The sequence below is a fragment of the Rhinolophus ferrumequinum genome, chromosome 19, assembly GCF_004115265.2.
Source record: "Rhinolophus ferrumequinum isolate MPI-CBG mRhiFer1 chromosome 19, mRhiFer1_v1.p, whole genome shotgun sequence".
Classification (NCBI taxonomy): domain Eukaryota; kingdom Metazoa; phylum Chordata; class Mammalia; order Chiroptera; family Rhinolophidae; genus Rhinolophus; species Rhinolophus ferrumequinum.
The window spans coordinates 49,914,808-49,937,490 of NC_046302.1; the positions used below are offsets into that span (position 1 = coordinate 49,914,808).

Here is a 22,683-nt window from a genome sequence, read left to right on the forward strand (position 1 = left end):
TCTGAATTCTGACAAAGTTTATGGATCAAGTGTTGTGGAGAGTTCATACCAGTGGTTTCTTGTTGCCAAGGGAAATGTAAAGAACTTTGTCTGGGTTACTTGTGGAAATCACCTCAGAGGTAAAATATTAGGTTATTAACAAAGTATCTCAATCCAGACAGGTGACTCACTATGGACCTGTAAGTATCTAGCAAGAGTAATATTATTAGTTGCCTAAAGTATTTCACCCTAAGCTTTAGAAATGTGGGAACAGGAGATGAGATAGGGTAGGATTTCCAGTTGAAGTTGATAGCGGGAGGGGTAAGGATTGTTAATAAAAGTCCTTATACAATTTTCTCCTTTTTGTAAGGATTTCTACATTACACACAAAGAATGCAAGGAAATAGCAAATTATATGAAAGAATGGCTTTTATATATTTTGACAGTTTCAAATGTGTTGAAAATAATTCTGTCTTCCCATTTTATCGATGAAACTGATTTAGGCTTCAGTCCAGCCTTTTACTGAATTTTAAATTAGCTTCTTAGGTCATAAAGTTGTGAGATAAAGAGGGCTCAGTATATGCTCTCCCCAACAGATGTCCCAACATATTCGGAAAGAGTTACAATGTGATTCTTATTTTTTTACATACTCTTACTATGTAGCTGTAGCAAAACTTCTTAATTTAAACCATTAAGAATTAAAAAAAATAATCCCCTTTAAAAATTAACCCTTGAAAGATCCAGCTGGGTCTTAAATTTTGGACTATATTGCTTACATTAAAAAATAAAAATAAAAAAGCAGCGGTTCCAGTGATGTATTTTGGAGATCTTCCGACCTTAAAAATGTAGCAAAACTTTTTAAAAAGTTGAAAGTCTGTCAAGGTGGTAACTTATTATGGTTCTCGAGTCATAGGGTATTCACACCGGCCCAAGAATTCAAAATATGTCAGGCACAGAAACGTTACTTAGCAAATAAAATGATTCCCAAAAGATGGAGGGGCTGGGCGGAGGGGGTTGGGGGGTGGCTTTGGCCAAACTATCCTGGTTTATAATTTCCAAAGAGCGTTACAGACCAGAAGCAACCGTTAGGGCGGCCACACCAGCGTGTCCCTCCTCAGCGTCCAAGCCGTGGAACTCCCTCAGTTCCACGCCTCTGCACTCCTCGGGGCCGCACGGTGCAGCCCGCACCGGGCGTGGGCGCTCGCCCAGGATTGAGGCGTCTGGGCGCCCCAACCATCGCCACAACCTCTCCTCCCGCCCCAGTTCTGCGATCCGCAACATAGAGTCAACACAACAGATCCTTGTGAAGTTGTGGGAATTATTCCATTGCTGACTTCCAGAAGGTCGGCCAGGCTGTGGAGGGCTGAAAGAGCTCATCTTCGGTTAGGACGCTCACTTCAGAGGAACGCCCGCTTTCGGGACACGTTAAACGCGGCCGCGGGGAGAACCGGGTGGTGCAGGCTGCGGTGGCCCAAGCGAGGAGGCAGAGCAGGGGAGTCAGTTGTCAAAAGCGGGGCTAAGGCTCGTGGAAAAAGTGAAATTCCCCACTTCCTTCCTCTCACGTGGGGCTCACACGCTCCTCACTGCGCCCCGACTTACCTAGCCGCGGTCCCAACGCCCCACCCGCGTCCACCCCCACCAGCTGCTAACCAACAGACTTTAAGACCGCGCGGAATCCGCCTAAGGGAAGCGGCCGGGTAGCAGTTGGGCGTGGCTTCTCAGAGAGAGGTGGCCCCGGAAGGCGGGGAGACCTACGCAACCGCCGGCTCAGGCCGCTGATTGGGTGAAGTGCCTGCGCGGAGTCAGCAAGCGCCTCCGCCCGGCACAGCCGCTCCTCCTCTTCTCCTAGTCGCTCGGTCTGCACCAGCTCGCGAGGGAACCGCTCCGGCGCCGCCGCCCCAGCCCTGTAAGGACGACAGGAGAGAGGGAGGCGGAAGGAGGACACGCTCGCCCGCTCCCACCCGCACCAGGGCTCCCAGAGCCGGCGCGGAGCCCAAAGGGAGGAGCCGCTGCGGACACGCCCCGCCTCCGGCCGGGGAGGAAGACGCCAGCGACCTCGCCGGCCGGCCGCCGCCCCCTTCCCCGGCGGAGACCCGCCCCTGGCCCCGGCCTCCGCTGGCGGCATGGAGGAACCCTGCTCTTGACGGCCGCGCCGCCGCCTCGGCCCCCGCCCCTCCTCCCAGCCCTTCCCGCTCGCCCCCGCTCGCATGTCCCCGCCGCTTTAGCCGAGGATGCTGAGGATGAAGCTACCGCTGAAGCCGACGCACCCCGCGGAGCCGCCGCCGGAGGCGGAGGAACCCGAGGCGGACGTGCGGCCGGGCGCTAAGGCGCCACCGCGCCGTCGCCGCGACTGCCGCCCCCCGCCGCCGCCACCGCCCGCGGGCCCGCCGCGGGGACACCCGCCGCCGCCGCCCCGGGGGCTCGGGCCGCCTGTTGCTGGCGGAGCGGCGGCAGGGCCGGGCATGCCGGGCGGCTCCGGGCCCGCGGCGGCGCTGCGTGAGCAGGAGCGGGTGTACGAGTGGTTCGGGCTGGTGCTGGGCTCGGCGCAGCGCCTGGAGTTCATGTGCGGGCTGCTGGACTTGTGCAACCCGCTGGAGCTGCGCTTCCTCGGGTCGTGCCTGGAGGACCTGGCGCGCAAGGACTACCACTACCTGCGCGACTCGGAGGCCAAGGCCAACGGCCTCTCGGACCCGGGACCGCTGGCGGACTTCCGAGAGCCCGCCGTACGCTCGCGCCTCATCGTCTACCTGGCGCTGCTGGGCTCCGAGAACCGTGAGGCCGCCGGCCGCCTGCACCGTCTCCTGCCCCAGGTGGACTCGGTGCTCAAGAGCCTGCGCGCGGCCCGGGGCGAGGGCTCGCGGGGCGGCGCAGTGGACGAGCCCGGCGAGCGCGGCGATGGGGAGGAGGACGCCGAGAAGGACGGCTCCGGCCCGGAAGGCAGCGAGCCCCGGGCCGGCGACGGGCTGGGCTTCAGGGCCCAGGAGGAACTGCTGCTGCTCTTCACCATGGCTTCGCTGCACCCGGCGTTTTCCTTCCACCAGCGGGTCACCCTGAGGGAGCACTTGGAGAGGCTCCGCAGCGCGCTCCGCGGGTGCCCGGAAGAGGTGGAGGTGGAGCGGTGCCACTTTGCCGGCCCCCGAGCCCAGGTAGGGCGTGCGAGCCTCCCGGCCCCCGCCGGCGGCCTCCCCGGCCTGGCTGTCGGACACCCCTCGGCGCAGGTGGCTCGGAATCCCCACCCCGCGCTCCCAAGCCGTAGTACTAATCTTCCTTTTGCTGAGCAGCTCAGTTCCACTCCGCCCCTCACCGCCCCCCTCCCCCGCACACACAGTCACCGCCATAACAGAATGCTCTAGAAGTCTCTTCCGTGCCGGAATTGCCACGGAAAACATGGAGCCGTCGGCCCGGGTCCTCCTCTCGGATGAAGGGTCTCGGGACCTTATTGGCTTTGAGCATCTCCCGAGCCCTAGGTGCTGGGAAAGGCGAAGTGCCCGAGGAGCCGGGCTGTTAGCCGCAGTCTGACCGCGGGCAGTGCCTTCCCCTTCTTGCGGTCTGGCCTCCGCTTGCACGTTGTAATGCTCCGCCGTACCCCTCGATCAGGTGACCCAAGGTGCGCCCCGGCGTGCTGCCCTGTCTTTGGCACAAAGGGACTTTTTTTTTTTTTTTTTTGCTAACTGTGCCTGAGTTAAAAGGGGTCGTAAGGGTCTTTTGGCTCCTGCTTAGAGAACTTGACTTCCTGGAGAAATCTGAAGTGGATGGAGACTTGCGAAGTGACTCACATTAGTGAAGTAGTAGCGTAGGTTGTCTGGGTAAGGAACCTCTCCTGGGGCGGGCTTGTTAGGCCTTTACCTCTGGCGTAACCTGCTTTCTAACGGGCTTGAGGCGTGCCTCCAGGTTTGGGTCCAGGGATGTTTGTCGGGCCTTTACTATAGGCATAAGCATTGTTTCCTAAAAAGTTATTAAAACACCGAAGTGTTGTGAACGGGAGTCCAGATGAGTCACTTGTTGAAAATTATTAAAGATTAAATTTTTATAGAGCCATGAAAGCAATTTAATGCTGAGGGCCCCATATAAAGTCCTTGAGCGTGACAATTTAACGGAGGAGAGGGGAGTAGGTTTCAGTTAGAGTAAAAACTGTACAGTAAGAGTTTATTATCATGGTTCACAGTTATTTAAAAGGTATTAATTTGGATGCCGTACTTTTCAACTTAAAGTGATTTCCAGGATGATATATTGGAAAAGGGGATTTCCAGCTCTTGTTTGAAAGTCAATTCAACTCACATATTTGCTGTCATTCAATAATACACTGGAACTAAAACTGGGCATTGTATTTATCTAGTGGTTGTGTAGACTCCATTTCCATACAATCAAGGAATTTGGGTCTGGAAGGGATTTAGCGGTAATCTAGGTTGAATCCCTCCTTTTAAAAACAATTCTTCTGTGAAGTGACTCACATTTTAGGACAAACTCAGATGTAGTAACGCCTAGTACCCAGTATTTTCTTGGCGAGCTTGAAATTTTTATCATACAGTGTTTACTACTAAGTAGCATATAATTATGGTAAAAAAAAAAAAGCCCTTTCAATTTTTCAGCCTATTCACTAAAATAATTCCGAAAAGTCCTATATGCCACTGCCATTAAATTTGGAGAAGAAATCCTGAACTCAGGAGCAATACTTATATTTAAAATTTTTTTTCTTGTGACAGCATATATTGTAAAAATAACCTTAGATTGTTAGTATAATGAAAATGTCACAATGAAACCATTTAGATTATTCATGTGATTGCAACAAGGTTAACCAATTTCTGATTTAACTGTTAGGAGTCTTTTTTTTCCTTTTCCCCTTAAATTTTGTTTGTAATGCAAGTGTTGGAAGGCGAGTAGACAAGGGGGAGCTGCGTGCAAACCAGAGTAATGAGATTTTTATCTTGACTGCAGTGTGTGGCCTTTTCTGGCAACCAGTGAGTGCTGGAAGGAGTGGACAAAGTGAGGCTGGGCGCGCTGCCACGAGTTTCAGCCCTCCTCAGGCAGTGCCCTATGCTGTGGCCATGAGTTGAAGTGGGGGAACAAACCATAGGATATACGCGTACTACAGGTGACGCTGAAGGCTATTTCTAGACACTTGGGTGTTCCATTTTCTCCAGTAGTTGTTTAGAGTTACCATAAATCATTTGTGTCTCATTAAGTTGTTACGCCCCCACATTTGCTACTTATTAGCGTGGACTCCGGCTCCCCCAGCTATGGCATGTTATGGCCTTGAAGACATTTCCGCGGATCTTGTTGCTCCCAGGCTGTCACCCCAGAGGCTGCGGGGGGAAGGGGTGGATTGATTTCATTCCCTACTTGCTGTAGCACCACCCAGCTGTTCCTCGACCTTGCGCCGCCGATGCTCCTGGGGTGGGAGTGCTCACCTGCAGGGAGGCTCCCGAGTCTCGCGCGCGTTAGCGCCGCGGTCACGCGCAGCCCTGGACTAGCGGGGGACGATTGGGGGACGGTCCCGCGTGGCTCCTCCTCTCCCCCTGCAAGATGGCGGCCGAGCACCACCCACGTGACTAGCGCGCTGGCCCCGCCCCCTGGGGGGCGGGCGGAGGAGCGGACTCGCCTCCAGGGCGTCCCCTGGGCCTCTGCAGGGCTAGGCCGGGGCATTCTGCCTAGTGGAGAACCACGCGGAGGGTGTACTCGGGTTATGCTAAGGGGAAATGCTCGTGAGGCAGCATTTTATTGCCCCGGAAGTAACCTTTTAGACACGTGTGTGAAACTTTTTAATTCCTTAAGAATCATTCTGTTTCTTACTACTGCCTAAATAGCATCATACTAAATGGGTAAAGTAGGGCTAATATTTTAATTTTCTATTAGAGTAAGATTGTACTAGCCGGGAATGGTATTCCTGCTCCTTCAAGACTTGTATCCAATACTTAATATACAGCAGCTTCTTTTAAAACACATTTTTTAAAAAACGATTACGGGTAGAACACGTGCTTTAATGTGAATTTTATATGCTTTCAAGTTGACCAGGCCCAGGAACTGTTGAGTGGCATACCATGGTTATGAAATTAGTAGTTGAGATGATAAGTCCACAAACTGAATTACTAGAATATACTTATCAGGTCATTTTAGAAAAACGGAGGAGGATTAAACAAATATTTCTAACAGTAACATTTCTAGAGTTTTCCTGTGTGGTTTGGATGATTTTAGAGTAAATGTTACATTGGATTGTAATTGTTGGCATTGCTTTTCGGAGACTTGTGTATAAAACTCATGTTCTTCACAACTGCAGTTGAGTGCCAGTCACTTGCATAAAAGTCAATGAGTAGGCCAGTGGGCAGTAGTGAAAACACTCATTTACAGCATACGTACTAGGTAGTTGGGGTGATTGATGTAGTTATGTGTAAGAAAGTTACAGACTGAATATAGCGTAACCAAAAAGACCTGGTTTTAAACACGGGTCCCTTGTTAAGAACCCAAACTATAAATGATATGTGAGCAATAGCAACAACAAAAAACTGAGTAAGCTTTTTTGTTTTTGTTTGTTTTGCTTTTTCGTTGAAAAGAGGAAAGACAGTCAAGCTTTCTCTTTGAATGCCTAAAGACACTCTTAATTGTTCATGAAAATGAATACGCATTACACTTTTGGAGATTTAATCCCCAGTTAGCAACATAAAGGTGAAAAAAGCATAGACTCTTACAGTAGTGGTTAGTGGGTAATGTCCTTGGTATGGCAGTGTTTCTCTGGAGATTTTTTTCTGTATCCTGAGAACTTAGTTGCTTGGCACATTGCACTCAACTTTGAATTAAAGATAGAAATTGAAAACTTTTGATAGTAAGAAACAATTATCCTGTGTCTTAGTGTTATTTTAACTCGCAAAACATATTTGAATTCACAAAAATTAAGTGGCCATGAGTCCTTTACTTAAGATATCAATGGAGTTACTAAAGAAGAAACTTTTCAAAATTGTTACTTTCTCATAGCATGGGTTAATTAGCTATATTGTTTTTGACAGAGCAAGTACCTCAACTCATATTAATAATACAGATCGTGTATTGGTAATGTTGGGGCTTGAAAAAGAAAACTTTCATTGTTTTAGCATAAATGCCCTACTCTTAGATAACTTGAGTGTGTAGGTGGTGACCAGAAACATACTGTGTTTCCCCGAAAATAAGACCTAGCCGGTAAATAAGCCCTAGCATGATTTTTCAGGAGGACGTCCCCTGAACATAAGCCCTAATGCGTCTTTTGGAGCAAAACTTAATATAAGATCCGGTCTTATTTTTGGGGAAACACGGTAGTGAGAGCACTGACTTAAAATGAGAGGGGAGTGGTCCGGATTTCAGTTGTTACTGTGTTAGGCGCTAAAAAGATGCTTCTTAAAAATGATTTTTAATTCTAATGCTCCTAGGTGATAAATACCTTTATTTACTTTGTTGGCCTCTGCTGGGAGATTTTACAGAGTATCACTGGGGCTGTGGGCACTGTCTGAGAAGGCTTTCCTCCTCCAGGAGGGTAACAGTGCTGACCTTAGGATTGTTAGGATTAAATGAGCAATTACTTGTAGAATAATGCCTGGCTCGGGACCTTCAATAAACATGAGCAATCACACATAAAAGTTAAACCTTGCTTGGAAGGTGGTAGAGGAGTAGGTACAGCATCTCCCAAACTGAGACCAGAGATCAGAACCAGCCATGTCTTTTATGGGAAATTTTAGATTGGTTTGGCTGCAGCAAAGAATAAAAGCACTTCACTTATAATTAAATGCCCTTTGGAAAAGGCTTTTAGAATATCACAGTTAAGTAGTGATTATTTTAGGGAGCTACAGGGTATCCTCCCCCAGTTACTTACATTTTTCTGTGCAGTGGTTTTCTCAGGTAAGGAGAACCTGGGGAAGTCTCACTTATACCTCCGTGAGAAGAGGGTGGTGGAGATAGACAGGAAACTAATTCTTTTTCTCAAATTAACTGGAGATATATATATATATACATATATATATGTATATATCTATATATGTATATATATACTTTTAATGATTTTTTTATAGGGGAGGGGACAGGAAGTGTAGAGGCTGTCAAAGGCCTTGAAGCGTGATTGCCATGTTTCGTAGCGCACTGGACTTGGAGGCTTCAATTCCAGCTCTGCCTCTAGCTCTTTGATGTTAACCAGGCCACTTAAATACCTGTGCGCAGTCTTATCAGTAAAATGGGGATGATAACGGCCTTTTTGAGGTTGTCTTGATTAAATTAATGAGATCAGGTGCATAGTAATTCACATACTGTATTGAGCACAAGTTCTTTGTTGAGAACGATACTTAATGCCTTTTTCTTTTCCATTAAGATGCAATCATCCAGGTTGTATCAGTTGCTTTCAGGAATGGGTTCTTCTTTTTTTTTTTTCATTTAATGAAAGTTCATATGGTGCAGTATTTTCTATATTGTTCTCTACTACCATACCTTTAAATTGATCAGTGTTCAGGAAGGATGGGTAATTGAAAAGTATTTGAGACACATTTATTTGGGGCACTTATTATTTTTTAATAAGCCCACAGCTAATATATATACTTTTAATTTTATTGGGGAATATTGGGGAACAGTGTGTTTCTCCAGGGCCCATCAGCTCCAAGTCGTTCTCCTTCATTCTAGTTGTGGAGGGCGCAGCTCAGCTCCAAGTCCAGTCACCAATTTTCAGTCTTTAGTTGCAGGGGGCGCAGCCCACCAGCCCATGTGGGAATTGAACCAGCAACCTTGTTGTTGAGCGCTCGCGCTCTAACCAACAGAGCTATCTGGCCGCCCCTTCTGGCCGACCTTCTGGAAGCTCAGCGGCAGCTCGTTGTCTTCAATCTAATTGTGGAGGGCGCAGCTCACGGGCCCATGTGGGAATAGAACTGGCAACCCTGTTGTTCAGAGCTGGAGCTCTAACCACCTGAGCCATCCGGTCGCCCCTGGGGCACTTACTTTTGTTAATCCTTACATTGTAAAGATCTGGCATGCTACAGATAAAAGAAGCCCAAAGGAAGCATTTCTCTGGGTCACAAATCATTAAAGTACATGTTCTGCTCATACTGTTTTTGGGGATGTAAATGGAGAAAATACATATTTTGAATTTGGATTATCATTAACTGCCATGCAACCATAATCTACTGAAGTCTTTACCCAGTTTTCACATTTAGCTGGAAAGCGATTCTATAATTTGAAGCTATTTTGCATTTTTGTTAAGTTACATAATTTTTCATTCAGAGCGTAGACTGGAATCCATGGATGATTAAGCAACATTTTTTTAATACCGTTTTTATACGTGCTATTAAATTGAGAGTGGGGATCAATGTTAATTTTTAAGCTTATTTAATGTTTTTGTCCTTAGAGAAATACTAAGCCAAAAAGAATGTTTTAAGAGAAGGAGAAAGGGCGGCCCTCCCCTCAAAGCAGATGAGCCGCACTCTTCCCAGCACTCTTTCATTAAGGAGGAGTGTGGAGCAGCACTCCTTTAACTCTCAGAGAAGCCTGTCACAAAGCCTCTTCCACCCAGTCTGTGTGAACAGTCACTCTAGACAACGAGAAGCGCCCAATGGGGTGTGGATGGTACAGGTGACAGAGCCCCTGGGCGCTCAGTGTTCCGTTTCCTTGTGTTCTGCCTCTGCTGCAGAGAACGTTGGGCCTTTAATTCTCTTCCAAATGGCTTGGCTCATTAGAAGTGTTTTATGCTTATTAAGAAATAATTCCTTTGTGATCAGATTTAAGTTTTTGAAAAGGTCACTTTTTGGCAAGTTATTTAGTCTTTCCAGTTTTCAGACTGCTCAGTATAAAACAGATATCATCACCATTTATTGCAAATAGCATATAACTGCTGTGAAGATGAACAGGTTAATGTGTATGAAAACGCTTGGTAAACCATATATATCCATTGTTGAAAGAGTGACTAGCGTAATTTATTTGCAGTAGATGAACAGAAATAGAGAAGTTTGAAGAGATAACAGGGGTTGGGTTACAGAGGGCCTTGAAGGCCAGGTGAAAGGAGTAAGTTGCCTACAGTTTGCAGTGGGAACCAGTGCAAATGTGTATGTGTGTGTGCACCTGTGCTCTGTCTGTCTGCCTGAAATGGCCACTGTCACTTTAAACTTAATATGTATGGAAAGAGTGCATCATTGATTTTTTTTTTAAAAAAAAGTCTTCCAGACGCATCCAGTTCTCTTATTGGTACCATGATACTTCTAGTCAGGCTCTCTGATTTGCTTGATAACCTTAATTTTATCCTCCCCTCATTTCCTGAATCCACCCTTTCCTCATCCTGGCTGACACCATTTGCTTTTGGGACGTTATTCCTAGACCTCCATAGTCATCTAACTCATTCGCCTGCTTTCAGCCTTCCCACCTCTCATCTGTTGGATACTGCTGCCAGATACTTCTTCCTAAAGCAATATTTCATTCATGTTATGTTTTCTTGCAGTGACTGATGGAGCCTGGTCACTAATAAGTCTTTGACTCAAAATCCCTTTCTCTCATGCATCCTACCTTTCATTCAAGGCTGGCTCAGCCGTCATCTCTTGCATGATGTTCTCAGAATTGTCCCTCTGGCAATCTTCTCATAAGATTCTTTGCCACCTCTGAATTCCAGTAGCACATGTATTCTCTGTTACAGTTTTAGTATTTCTATGATACTCTGAATTATTTTTAACGTATGCGATTGACCTTCGTCCTGGATTTTAGGTTTCCCAAAGGCTCAAGCATCACAGCTCATTTTTTGTCAGCGTTGCATATATCATAAGTGCTCAGTCAGAATGTCCTATGCTTAGGCTTTTCACGTAGAGCTCTGAAAAATACCAACATGATAAATTGCCTTAAGGCAAAGTGCATTGGGAGTGATTTTTTGGGATCTTGCATTGAATTATATTTATCAGCTATTTTATAAAAATATTTGCAGCTGTATAGTATAAGCACAGATGTTTTGGAAATAAGAAAAGGAGTTGTTCCTTTAGATAAAAATGGAACAGCATAGATTTGAACTGAATTTTCAGTGGATGAATGTTGAATACTTGTGCTTATTAATTACTCTTCAAAATCACCATATGTCTTCCCTAATTAACCAAGCTTTTGCATGTGGGAGGAGCATACATTGGTGCAAACCTATGGGTGATGTTTTGATAGAATTGTACACTATTTTCTTATCGTTTGGGTAGCATCTGGAGTTGTCGAGTGTTGATCTCCAATTTAGGATTTGCTTGTGGGCGGTGGGAGTCAGATGTGGTGTTGAGATAGTACCTTGCTCATGATCAGGAAGGTAAAAGCTTAACTTTGGTCATTGAATGAGCAATCTGTAATCTAAGAGTTGTGGGGTTTTTATGTTTCTTGTTAGGACTGTTAAATTGGGATAGTAAAGAAGCATAACTTTCCTGCAGTATAATCGATTTTTGCTTTGGGTAGCAAGTGATTGAAATTCACTAGTGGTCTTAGAAGAGACAACATGGTCTCGTGTGAATCAAAATGCTGTAACATTTGGAGAGTACTTCCTGGAGGAGAGGTCATCGTACTTAAAAGAAAAGAGGTTGTGGTGAGAAGGTGGTGGTAAGTGGTTTTGTTAGTTTGGGGAAGGTGTCTGTTCTAACAGGTGGCATTGAACACAGTTCCCAATGCTGTTTCGCAACACTGATGTTCATCGAACTGTAAATCAGTTACTGTCAAGGACCCTTCTCAAACCCTGTGAGCTTCAGTTTCTGTGTGGTTCAAGGAACATTTCTGCGTTGGGGATGAAGCCTGTGGCTGTGCTGTAGCAGCTTGAAGTCCCAGCTGCCACTGGCTGTCAAGCTTCTGAGCCCAGGGCTCATCTGCTAGCTACCCTGACCCCTTGTTGTTCCCTTGCTCTCTCTCCTGTGGGGTGGAGCTGTGAAAGAGAGGGCAGCGAGGTCATTTGTTGGGCCAGGGAGGAGAGGCTCACCCTCTCTTGACCCTCTTGTACCCTCCTTCATGGGTGTGTTCTTTTCACCTCACCTAAAACCGTCCTGGCAAAGTGGAGATTTAAAGATTTGGGGGCTGCTAGCCCAGGGCTGTAGCAATTCTTGGTTCAGCCTCTTAGTTTTAGGGTAAAAGAGATCTTTTCTGTGGTGGGAAAACAAAAGATTGGTAAAGGAAACACAGAGGGTGGTGCTAAAGGGGCTGGGGAGCCATTACCACTCCCCCTCTGCCTTCTAGACCCTTGGAGTTCTGTGGTCCAATAGTTTATATTAGTTCAACGACAGATGGTGCTTATTGAGGTTGAAGTAGAAACGTGAAGGGAGTTTTACAAGGAAACTAGTAAGGCCAGTCCCTAGGTAAAAACTGGCCCTCACTCCTCTTCCCTTCTGTGCCTCCTCATCCTCCAGAGACCTCCGTAGCGTCCTTTGGCCAGGTCTTCCTAATTGTGTGTCCTGCAAGTTTAGTTTTCTAGGAAAGGCAATGATGTCAACAATTTTAATGTTTCTATTTGTGATAAATTCTTAGAGCTCCCCAAAATACCTAGTTACAGTGATGAGTTTCCTTCCCCCATCTTTTTCCGCCCACCTGGTTCCAGTCTACCCCCACTCTGCACAGGTAACTACTGCTCACTGATGTCCCGTTAAGAACAACTGGTACAGCTGCTATGACGGTGGCCCGGTCTGGTCAGTGGCTGTCGGGGGGTAGGGTATAAGCAGACTAAATTGTTGGCCCTTCTCCCCACATTCAGTAGCTAGAGTGCATTTACATAGCCATGCTTTTAAGAGCGTTAGTTCTGCCACACTGGTCTTGCTCAATCACCTTATCCCCACATTTCTCATTAAACTAAACAATAAGTTACATGGAAGTGTGTCCTTGAGCATAACAGAAATCCATACCACGCTGTTTCTGAGCTGTTGATTCATTGGTCTTCTTCTCTCTGAACTGTTGTGTCAGTTTGCTTGTTTGCAGCTCAACTTCAATGCATTTACCAGCCATGTTTCTTCTCACACCAGAGTTTGTTTGCCTTTTATCAGGTGCTATAAGGTGACTGAGGGCATTACTTTGGGTTGAGTTACGCTATTTCATTGAGTAGAAATGAGACAAATGTCTGCCACATCCTCTCAAAGAGACAGTAAGTCAGTCTTGAATTCCCTGTAGCTTCTTCCCTCTCTTCCACCGAAAGGATAACATTTGATATCTCAGTAACATTTCTAATACTGAATCTTTTCTAACATTCTATGCAAGACTTTCTATTAATCTTGCTTAAATAATAGCATATGCTTTAGTTGTAACCCTGGTTATTTAAAGAAGAGAATTTAAAATCTCTAACTGTAACAAGTTCCCCAAAATTTAGTGGTGTAAACCAACAACCATTTTATTTTTATTTCTCAGTTGTGTGGACCAGGAATTTGGACAGGTTACTGACAGTGAGGCTGACGTGTCTCTGCTGCAGGGTGTCTGGAGATGCAACTGGGGACTGAAGTTCTCTCCCTCCGCTCTCGCTGTAGTCTTTCTAGCATGGTAGCCTACTTCATGTGGCTCAGGGCTCGAACAGCAAGTGTTTCAAGAGGCCCGGACTGCAAGGCTTCTAGGCCCTGCCCTCAGCAATCTCACAACATCCTTCTGTCACTTTCTATTGGTCAGACAACTTTCTAACGCCACGCCAGGCCTGCTGGTTGGAGAATTAGACCCAGCTTTCAGTGGAAGGAGTATCAAAGTAGTTTTGGTTATTGTTAATCTACCACAAAACTTAATAGGATGTTGTTGTTATATACTAATATTAATATTCTAGGTCTCATTTGATGAACGTAAAGACTTGTGAAACAGTAAGTTTAGTTAAAAAAGAAAGGCTGAGAAACTTAATTGTTGCTTTTTTTTTTATAGAGAATGTCTTGATATTTTAAAATTTACAGTCTACATCAAAGGACTAGAGGAAATATGTAGAACATTGTTAGATGAACTAAAATAAACTCCATCGATAGGCCTTTGTTAAAGTAAAATGAGGCCATTGGGACCTTAGTTCTCACGGTATGTTTTCAGTGAAGAGTCTTTTTAGCACTGTCCAGCCACTTGACTATTTCACAAATTTCCCCACATTTAAGAACTCTCAAGTATGTAATTGTGATGGATCTACAGGTGTAAAAGTTACATCTGAGTAGTCTGGAATGGAGGAGGTGTCCAGCTCACCTGACACATGGCGTTGAGCTAGCCAGGAGCTCTTACAGGTGGCTTGCCATGGACAGAAAAAGCTTTACTCAAATGAGTTCTAGAAAGGAGAATAGGGCACACTAATGTTCTTTGTGTTCTTGTGCATATTTTTGCAGACTTAGAATTTGTAAACTTCATCGTCCTGATAATCCAAGCAGACAAAAGTTGTCCATTTTTCATTTGGTCCAGACACTTGGATATAACTGGTTTTTGTAAAATGCCAATTCTGGCATGTCATCTGTATTGCATTTTCATGGGAATCTGAACTTAATAGAGAAAACACATATAATTCATCTATAAGATTGCATTAAACCAGTGGTTCTCAGGTTTTGTGGCAGCCTTCCCCTGCTCAAAGTAAAGGAAGGCTTATGTCACATGTGGCAAGAGGAGGCAGCAGAACTGGCCAACCATTCACTGTCGTTACTACTAGTAAACTCCGTGATTCTAATCTCTGTTGCTCATGAGGGCTCAGATTAAATTTGTATTAAACTAATAAAATTTAAAATTTTATACATAGTTTCTGAACTTAGTCTAAATGATACCTGCTGAGACTTGGGTGTGGAACAGAAAACTTAATTAGTAGTATTTCATGGGTTGATGAACTTAGGTCCTTGGATAGAAACTCAAACTCCATTTTTTTCCGTAGGCTATTAAACAGGAGGCTTTTTCTTGATGGTTAAATTGTGTTCTTAAAGTAACTTCAGACTTTAAAAACGCCATTTTGATTATGAAGCGAACTACTTTCTCACAGTTGCTTCAGTATAACATTTGTGGGGGCAGCATGATAAAATTGTTTTAAATTTTTTTCATTTTTTTTTATTGTGGTAAAATATATATAACAAAATTTGTCATTTTAACCCTTTTTGATTGTACACTTCAGTGGCATCAAGTACATTCACATTGTTGTGCAGCCGTCATCACCATCCATCTCCAGAAATTTGCCCAAACTGAACCTCTGTATCCATTAAGCATAGACTCCCCAACCCTGTCTTTCTCTAGCCCTTGGTGCCAACCATGCTACTTTCTCTATGAATTGGACTATTCTACGTACCTCATGTAGGTGGTATCATACATTATATGTCCATTTGTGCCTAGCTTATTTCACTTGCCTTAGTGTCTGCGGTTCATCCACGCTCTAGCATGTGTCAGAATTTTCTTCCTTTTTAAGGCTAATATTCAATTGTATGTATGTACCCCATTTTGTTTACCAGTTCATCCATCAGTGGACATTTGAGTTGTTGCCACCTTTTTGCTATTGTGAATAATGCTGTTATAAACATTAGAGTACAAGTTATCTGTTCGAGTCTCACTTCTTTTGAGTATATACCTAGAAGTGGAATTGCTGGGTCATACGGTAATTTGTTCAAGAGCTGTGCTACCATCTTCCACATCAGCCTCCACGCGTTACATTCCCCCCAGCAATGCAGAAGCGTTCTTCCAATTTTTCCACATCCTCGCCAATACTTTTCTGGTTTTGGACAATAGCCATCCTAATGAATGTGAAGTGGTATCTCATTGTGGTTTTGATTTTTTTATTTCCCTAATGAAAACTTGTTTTTTTGCATATTTTGCATTTGTTTATTTTTGAAAGTGTGATTTTTAATTTATGAACCACATATAAGCAAGGTAGGAAAATACTCTGTAAGAAATGGTTAACCTATTCAACTTCTTCCAACTAACACAAGTGTTTGAGAGGATTACAGTGCTTTATTGATTTTTAAAGTACTTACAGCATTGTTAGGCCAATGTGGTTTTATTATTCTGTATTAAATGATTACCTGGTCTGGGTTAGGATATACATGATTTTGTTATTATTAGAAGAATTCCTATATGTTACTTTTTAAAATCAGTAATATTGAAAATTGCTGAATGCCATGCTAAATGTTTCAAAAGTTAGATGTTGACTTAAGAGGTCTATACCCTCTTTCTCATTATGTACCGTGTTTCCCCGAAAATACCATTTCCCCCCGAAAATAAGACCTAGCCAGACAATCAGCTCTAATGAGTTTCTTGGAGCAAATATTCATATAAGACCGGTATTATGTAATATATTATATCCGGTATTATATTATATCATACCACATCACGTCACATCACATCACATCACACCTGGTCTTATAGTGAAATAAGACCGGGTCTTGTATTAATGTTTGCTCCAAAAGACGTATTAGAGCTGATTATCTGGTTAGGTCTTATTTTCGGGGAAACACAGTAAGACCTAGCCGGACCATCAGCTCAAATGCGTCTTTTGGAGCAAACATTAATATAAGACCTGGTATTATATTATACCTGGTATTATATTATACCCGGTCTTATATAAAACCGGGTCTTATGTTAATTTTTGCTCTTATATTAAATTTTGCTCCAAAAGACATGTTAGAGCTGATGGTCCAGCTAGGTCTTATTTTCGGGGAAACACAGTAGTTCTGGTAGACAATCTTTATTTTCTTGGGTTTCTAGAGGAAGACAAACTACTGTGTAAGGCTGAAGCTTAGCTGCCAGGAGTATCTAATGTGATGCCTTATTCCCAGAAATAGAGCTGTCAGCTGGCAACTCAGACTCGTTGTCAGGCCAGGATGCGTGATCTGACAGCAGAACAAAATTAGGATTCTTGGGAAGTCTCGGCTGTTCTGTTTGCTTCGTTTCTTTACACAATTTTAAGACATGAATGTATTTTTATTACAGATGTATAAAATTGTAATTGATAGTTGAAACTGAGGTGATTTTGGTCTGACTAATGTTTTAAGATGCTGGACATGAAGGGGGATAAGGTGTGAGTTTTGATAAAGAACTGTTTTAAGGCTGTTTTATTTTTTGGTTAAACCATCGTGTTATAGTAACAATATCCGCACGATAGCGCTTGAATTCTGGAGAGCTGTGTGTAAGATGACGTGCTGTTTATTGCTTGAAGGAGCAGTTCTATGAGTAAAGCTTAGCCCAGTTCACTAATGATTGGCTGAGCAAACTCAGTTGGATTAGAGCACCCAATTGCTATTTAGATGGTTTAACAGTAGTAGACTCACTGTCCATACACGTTCTTGTTTACAAGGATTTGACACGTATTGATGATACCTTTTGTGAGACTTTTCCTAACAGAGCATCTCGTTAGACTGTCACTAAAGCCAAGTAATGATTAAAACTTGCATAATAATTAAAGTGAAAAATACAAGTACCTTACATATGGGGGATTAGCATAAAGGGTACCATCTTTTATATGTGTTCCTTCAATTGTGGTTCACTTTGGTATAGAATTGACACTGGCAATGCTGAATAGTAATGTGTAGTATGTCCCAAGAAAACTGTGGCAGTGAGTAATTGATAGAATATTACTGTTAAATGAAGATAAATATTGATACTTCTCCTTTTCCTTACTGTTCTGACACTGCACCTTTCTGCCTTTACTGTGTAATTATCTATTTGATCTCTAAAACTTGCTATTAAAATGGTTGCTATTAAAAGTATAAGAACCTAGAGGATATTATGCTAAGTGAAGTAAGTCAGACAGAGAAAAACAAATGCCATATGATCTCACTTACATGTGGAATGTAAAGAACAAAATAACTGAACAAACAAAACAGAAAGAGACTCATAGATACAGAGAACAAACTGATGGCTGCCAGATGGGAGTGGGGGTTGGGGGCTCCGTGAAAAAGGTGAAAGGACTAAGAAGTACATATTAGTAGTTAGAAAATAGTCACGGGATGTAAAGTACAGTATGGGGAATATAGTCAGTAATATTGTAATAACTATGTTTGGTGCCAGGTGGGTACTAGACTTATTGGGGGATCATTTCATAAATTATATCAATACCTAACCACTATACTACACCTGAAGCTAATATAAAATTATATTGAATGGCAGCTGTAATTGAAAAAAAAAGGTATAAGACTTTAATCTGGTTTATTTTTATAGAATTTACTGTTCTTAGTCTGTGGTATAGATTAACATGTGCCCCTCTTTCTCATCCAGAATAACTCTGCTCATGGCGATTACATGCAAGGCACCGAGGCCAGTTTAATAGAACAAGCCCCGATACCTCATGACGGACTTACTGTGGCACCTCATAGAACCCAGCGAGAAGGTATGCTGCACTTCTTGTGAACTTAAAGCATCCATACATGGAAAGGTTGCAGAGTGCTGGTTGCATTGGTTAACTCTCCTCTTCTCTCTCCTTTCTGGAGCACAGAAATCCTACTGGTCTGAGGTTTAGCTCAAGTACCAGCCCTCCTGCTTCTTTGAGTCTGCATCTGGCTCCTGCTCCCCTGCACTTGGCCGGTCCTGGTGCGAGCTTATTTGACTGCCTTGTAGTCAGTTGTCTTAAATTTGGTGGCATATCTTTGGAGGGCAGAGACCTTAACGTAGTCCCAAGGTATTTAGTATTGGGCTTTATCTGTAGAATGTGCTCAACATCTACTGAAAAGGTGAATTTTACAGAAGCTCACTGCAAAAGAGTGAAGAAATTTTTTGCCAGTCCATGCTTCCTGCAATAATGCAGTTTTTAAGAAGTCTGGGATGGGGGAATAAAAAGACATTGCCGTGGAAAAAGAAATGAGTTCAGATACTGTCTTCTCAGAGCCAGGGAGTCCATTCCCTGTGTTTAGGGAAACGTTGAATTAGCAAGTGTAGATGGCCACCTAGGCAGCCTGGAAGAGTGAAGGAGAGATGAGAAGCAGCACACCCAGTGATAGCGCTTTGGATTAACAATATTTGTCTGTTTTTAGTCCCAGTGATAATCCGTTTGTGTAATACATTTTTCCCATGAGAATGTTTAATGTTTTAAAAAGTTTACATAATTACCATTTCTATTCAAGACTATCAAACTACTTGACTCATCATCGACTGTTTCACCAAAGCTCACTAAACGTGCAAGTAACTAAAGCAGTTTGGGTTTACAATGAAGGTCCTTTTAAAAAAAAATTTATTTTTTTTTAACGTAAAGACTACATCAAAATGCTAACAATTAAGGTGGTGGTACTGCAGATGATTTTTCTTATGTTCTTACTTTTTAAAAAAATGTATGTGATCTGTGCTTTTCAGTTTTAACGAGGGTTGGAGAATGCTCTCCCCTTACCAGCCATTCCTCACCACATTCTCTTTGTCTTATTCATCTTGGCTCTGATAGATCACGGCAGGTATAACTTGCAATCAAGGCTGAAGACATAGCTGTGTTCCCGAACCCCACACTGCCCTTGTTGTCCCCTCCCTGTAGCCCCCCGATTTGCAGATGTGGAGCTGCTTTATATTTCTGAACATAGTTCAGATGGCTTTTATTTAATAGCATCATCCTTTACATAATTTAATAGAAAAGGTTTTGAAAGCAGCAGACCCTCCTTTCCCTACTTGGGCGGCAGTGCTGAGGAGGTACTTTGCAGGCTTCTCACCTGGCTTTTGAGACTTTCCTTTGTCTCTGTCCTCCGTGCTCCTCACCCAGTAGGAGGACGTTGACTCAGAAGCAGGCATCACATGCTATATATTTGGAAAGTTGGCACAAAATACTGGTAGTGGAATCTCCTTAGTTTATTATGAATGTCTGTTTACCAGCAAATGTTTGTGTCTTACGTATCCTGCTTTCTGATGACCCACCTTCCGTGATCTATAACAATCTTAATTCTTCCTGTATACTTCTGTTACTTTGTATATTCTCCTTCATCTATTTTAACTTCTTCCTCTAAGACAAAGTGAATCCTTCCCTCTTATCCATCTCCTGTCGCCCGAATCCAACCGTGACCCCAGTCTGTTGAGTCACTTTCCTAACTTCTTCCCCATGACCTTTATCATCGTCATTACTGCCAGCCTCATTGTTGTTAAAGTACTGCTTCTTGTGGAGGAATCTGAAGTGCTGGATTTATCGTAGTCTGAATTACTGTTTTGAAGATTAGCATCTAGAAAAATAGTCTTCACTCTAGGGGCCTTTCATTATTTATCTTTTTGATCTTTGGTGCTTAGTAGAGTGCTTGAAACAACTTAGGCACTCAGCACTCTGTATGGACATAGAAAAAAATTACTTTGGGGATGGATGGCATATTGCTGTGCTTCTGGGGTTTTTCACATTGTTTCATGATTTAAGGGCAGTAGTAAAGATGAAGATAAATAGCTTAATCATGTCGCATTTGTCACATTGGGTAACTGAAATGTATATCTAGTCTCTGTAGAACAAGTCAGCATGTTTTCTTTCTTTCAGCTGTACACATTGAGAAGATAATGTTGACAGGAGTCCAGAGAAAAAGGGCTGACAAATATTGGGAGTACACCTTCAAAGTAAGCTACTCTCACCCACAAAAGATATCTCATGTACTGTGTTAAATGATCTGTTGGAAAGAATGAAAATGTATCTTTGGAAAAACTTGTGAGAGCTTTGCTAATTTAGAAAAGCTATACATATGTATATGTTTGTCTTAATTAAGGGAATGCTGCTTTCAGTGTGTAACTTGCATGGTTTGCCAAGTTTTAAAAAGTGTACCGCATTAAAATTACTCTGATAATTTTATTAAAAAGAAACAAGAGCCTTAGATATAAGGTGTAAGATACATCTTTAAAAAGTAAAAGTGAACATTTTCACCAGTAGTTTTTAAATCAGGATCCCGGGCCTTGTCTTTTCTTGGCATTGTTTTCCCCGATATTCTTCTTTCTTTGTCCTCGATAGTTGTATTACTTGGCCTTTGTTGCCTTGTCTTCTTATCTCTTAATTGCTCTCCAGTCATTCTGTCCTTCAGAGGGGTCTCACTAACTGTACAGCCCTGCTCTGTTACTCCCGCGGCTTCTTTTTGCCTGTTCTCTGTAATGTGGATTCTTTGTCCCCATCTTCCTTATTCCTCCCTGCTTGAGCTTCCCTGTCAGCCCTTTTCCTCTAAGGTTGGAATGTATACACCTGGAAGCCAAATGGAATGATGCCACATTTCCGTGCTTCTTCACCTCAGTTACTCTCCTAAGGCATTGCTTGCCAAACTTTAGCTGTACCTTTCTCATGACATCACTTCTGATCCTTCAACAGAATTGTTTTTTCGTTCATCTAAGGTATACTACCATGATAACTTACACAGATTCTAACATTCAGGGTACACAGTTTTTCTTCCCAGTAGGTTATTATGTCATGGAGAGCAGGAGTCTTCATCCTCTGTCATCCACCGTATCTGACTTACTTAGTACATTTGTTTACTGCATTGCAGAACTCTGGCTTCTGCTTTGTGGGAGAAATAGCCTCAACTTGCAGATTTTTAAGTTCTTGCCTCCATCTTTCACTTGACAGTTTTGTAGCATTTGGCACAAGCCACTCTTTGCTCTCTGTGTTCAGTTTCACCAGCTCACCAGCTTTCCTTTTGTTGCTGGAACTCTTAGCTTGTTCCTTCCTTAAGGTCTTTGTCCATTTTCTCTGGACCATGACACAGCTGACGTCGCTTCAACTCACAGATGGGCTCAAACACTCCCTTCTCTGAGGGCTTTCTTGGCACCGTATGTTGTGCTTCTTGCACCGGACTCTGAGCTCAGCCAGCAGAGGCTTCGCTGCTGTGTCCACTCCTGTATCCTTTTCACTGAGGACAGGGTCTGACACAAGTAGCTGCTGAACCAACATTTGAATAATGAAAAATCATTTAAAAGATGTGCCAGTTAATAAGGATATTTGCTTTGAGGGTTGCTAGATAATATTTTGTATGTACAGCAGGTCGTCAAATAACATCATTTCATTTAATGTTTTTTGTTACAACATTTAATGAGATACCCTAGGAACTTAACTCTTGTTTATATCAGTTAGCCTATGGTAAAATGGGTTTCATTATGCGTCATTTCGTTTAAAGTGTCTGATTAATTATGATACGATCAGTTGGTAAATCTTAGATATTAGCATAGTTAAAGTATTTACTTAGCTCAAATAATTGTAAAGTAGAAATTATTAGTGGTCCACCATCATTCAGGTCCACTGAATTAAAAGTATCCAAGAGGTAAAGCGGTATGATAGGTTTCAGGTCTGGCTCTTCTGCTTACTGAGGGTCAAATCTAAGTAAGCTAACCTTGAGTTTTAGTTTCTCCAGTTTCTCTGAAAATGGAGATAGTCATACCTGCCCCATCCACCTTAATAGGATTTTAAAGAATTGAGATAAAGATGATATCTCTTTATAAACCATAAATCTCCATAAAAATACAATATGGTATTACCAGAGAAGGGCAGGTAACCCTAGTTATTTCTCTTAAGAATGTGTATTTCATAAGGTCCAGGAGATAGAATTTTTATCTTTTCTTAGGGCATAGATGTATACTGTCAAAGCATCATTTTAGAGTCCTGCAACTTCATAAAAAGAAATATAAGACATTTCCCTTTCTAAAAAAATTACTAAAATAGTCACATATTTATAAAGACAGCTTTTTAAAAAAATACGATGCAATTTGAAAGGCGTTATTAAAATTTTTCTGAATAGCATATGTCAATGCGCAGCTAATTTTAACAATTTTGAAGAAATTATGGCAATGCCAAATTAACTTTATATTTCTAATTGTTCATAAAATTTAAGTAAGGCCCTTTGTTTTACACCTGGCTTTTTCCCAGCCGTTTCCCACCTAAGACATAACCAT

At 43.0% G+C, this 22,683-nt stretch overlaps 1 protein-coding gene across 4 annotated transcripts in view; it reads left to right on the forward strand.

Annotated features, from left to right (window-relative positions):
• Positions 1 to 1,617: 1,617 nt before the first annotated feature.
• ZCCHC2 (zinc finger CCHC-type containing 2) overlaps positions 1,618 to 22,683 on the forward strand; it is a 55,534-nt gene continuing 34,468 nt past the window's right edge. For 3 of the 4 annotated variants that reach the window (XM_033087132.1, XM_033087131.1, XM_033087133.1), the window contains exons 1-3: positions 2,400 to 3,125; positions 18,088 to 18,199; positions 20,300 to 20,376. In XM_033087132.1, coding sequence (XP_032943023.1) covers positions 2,442 to 3,125; positions 18,088 to 18,199; positions 20,300 to 20,376 — 873 coding nt within the window. In that variant the 5' untranslated portion in view covers positions 2,400 to 2,441. Of the gene's footprint in view, positions 3,126 to 18,087; positions 18,200 to 20,299; positions 20,377 to 22,683 lie in introns of all 4 variants that reach the window. The other variant, XM_033087130.1, reaches the window with a different exon arrangement.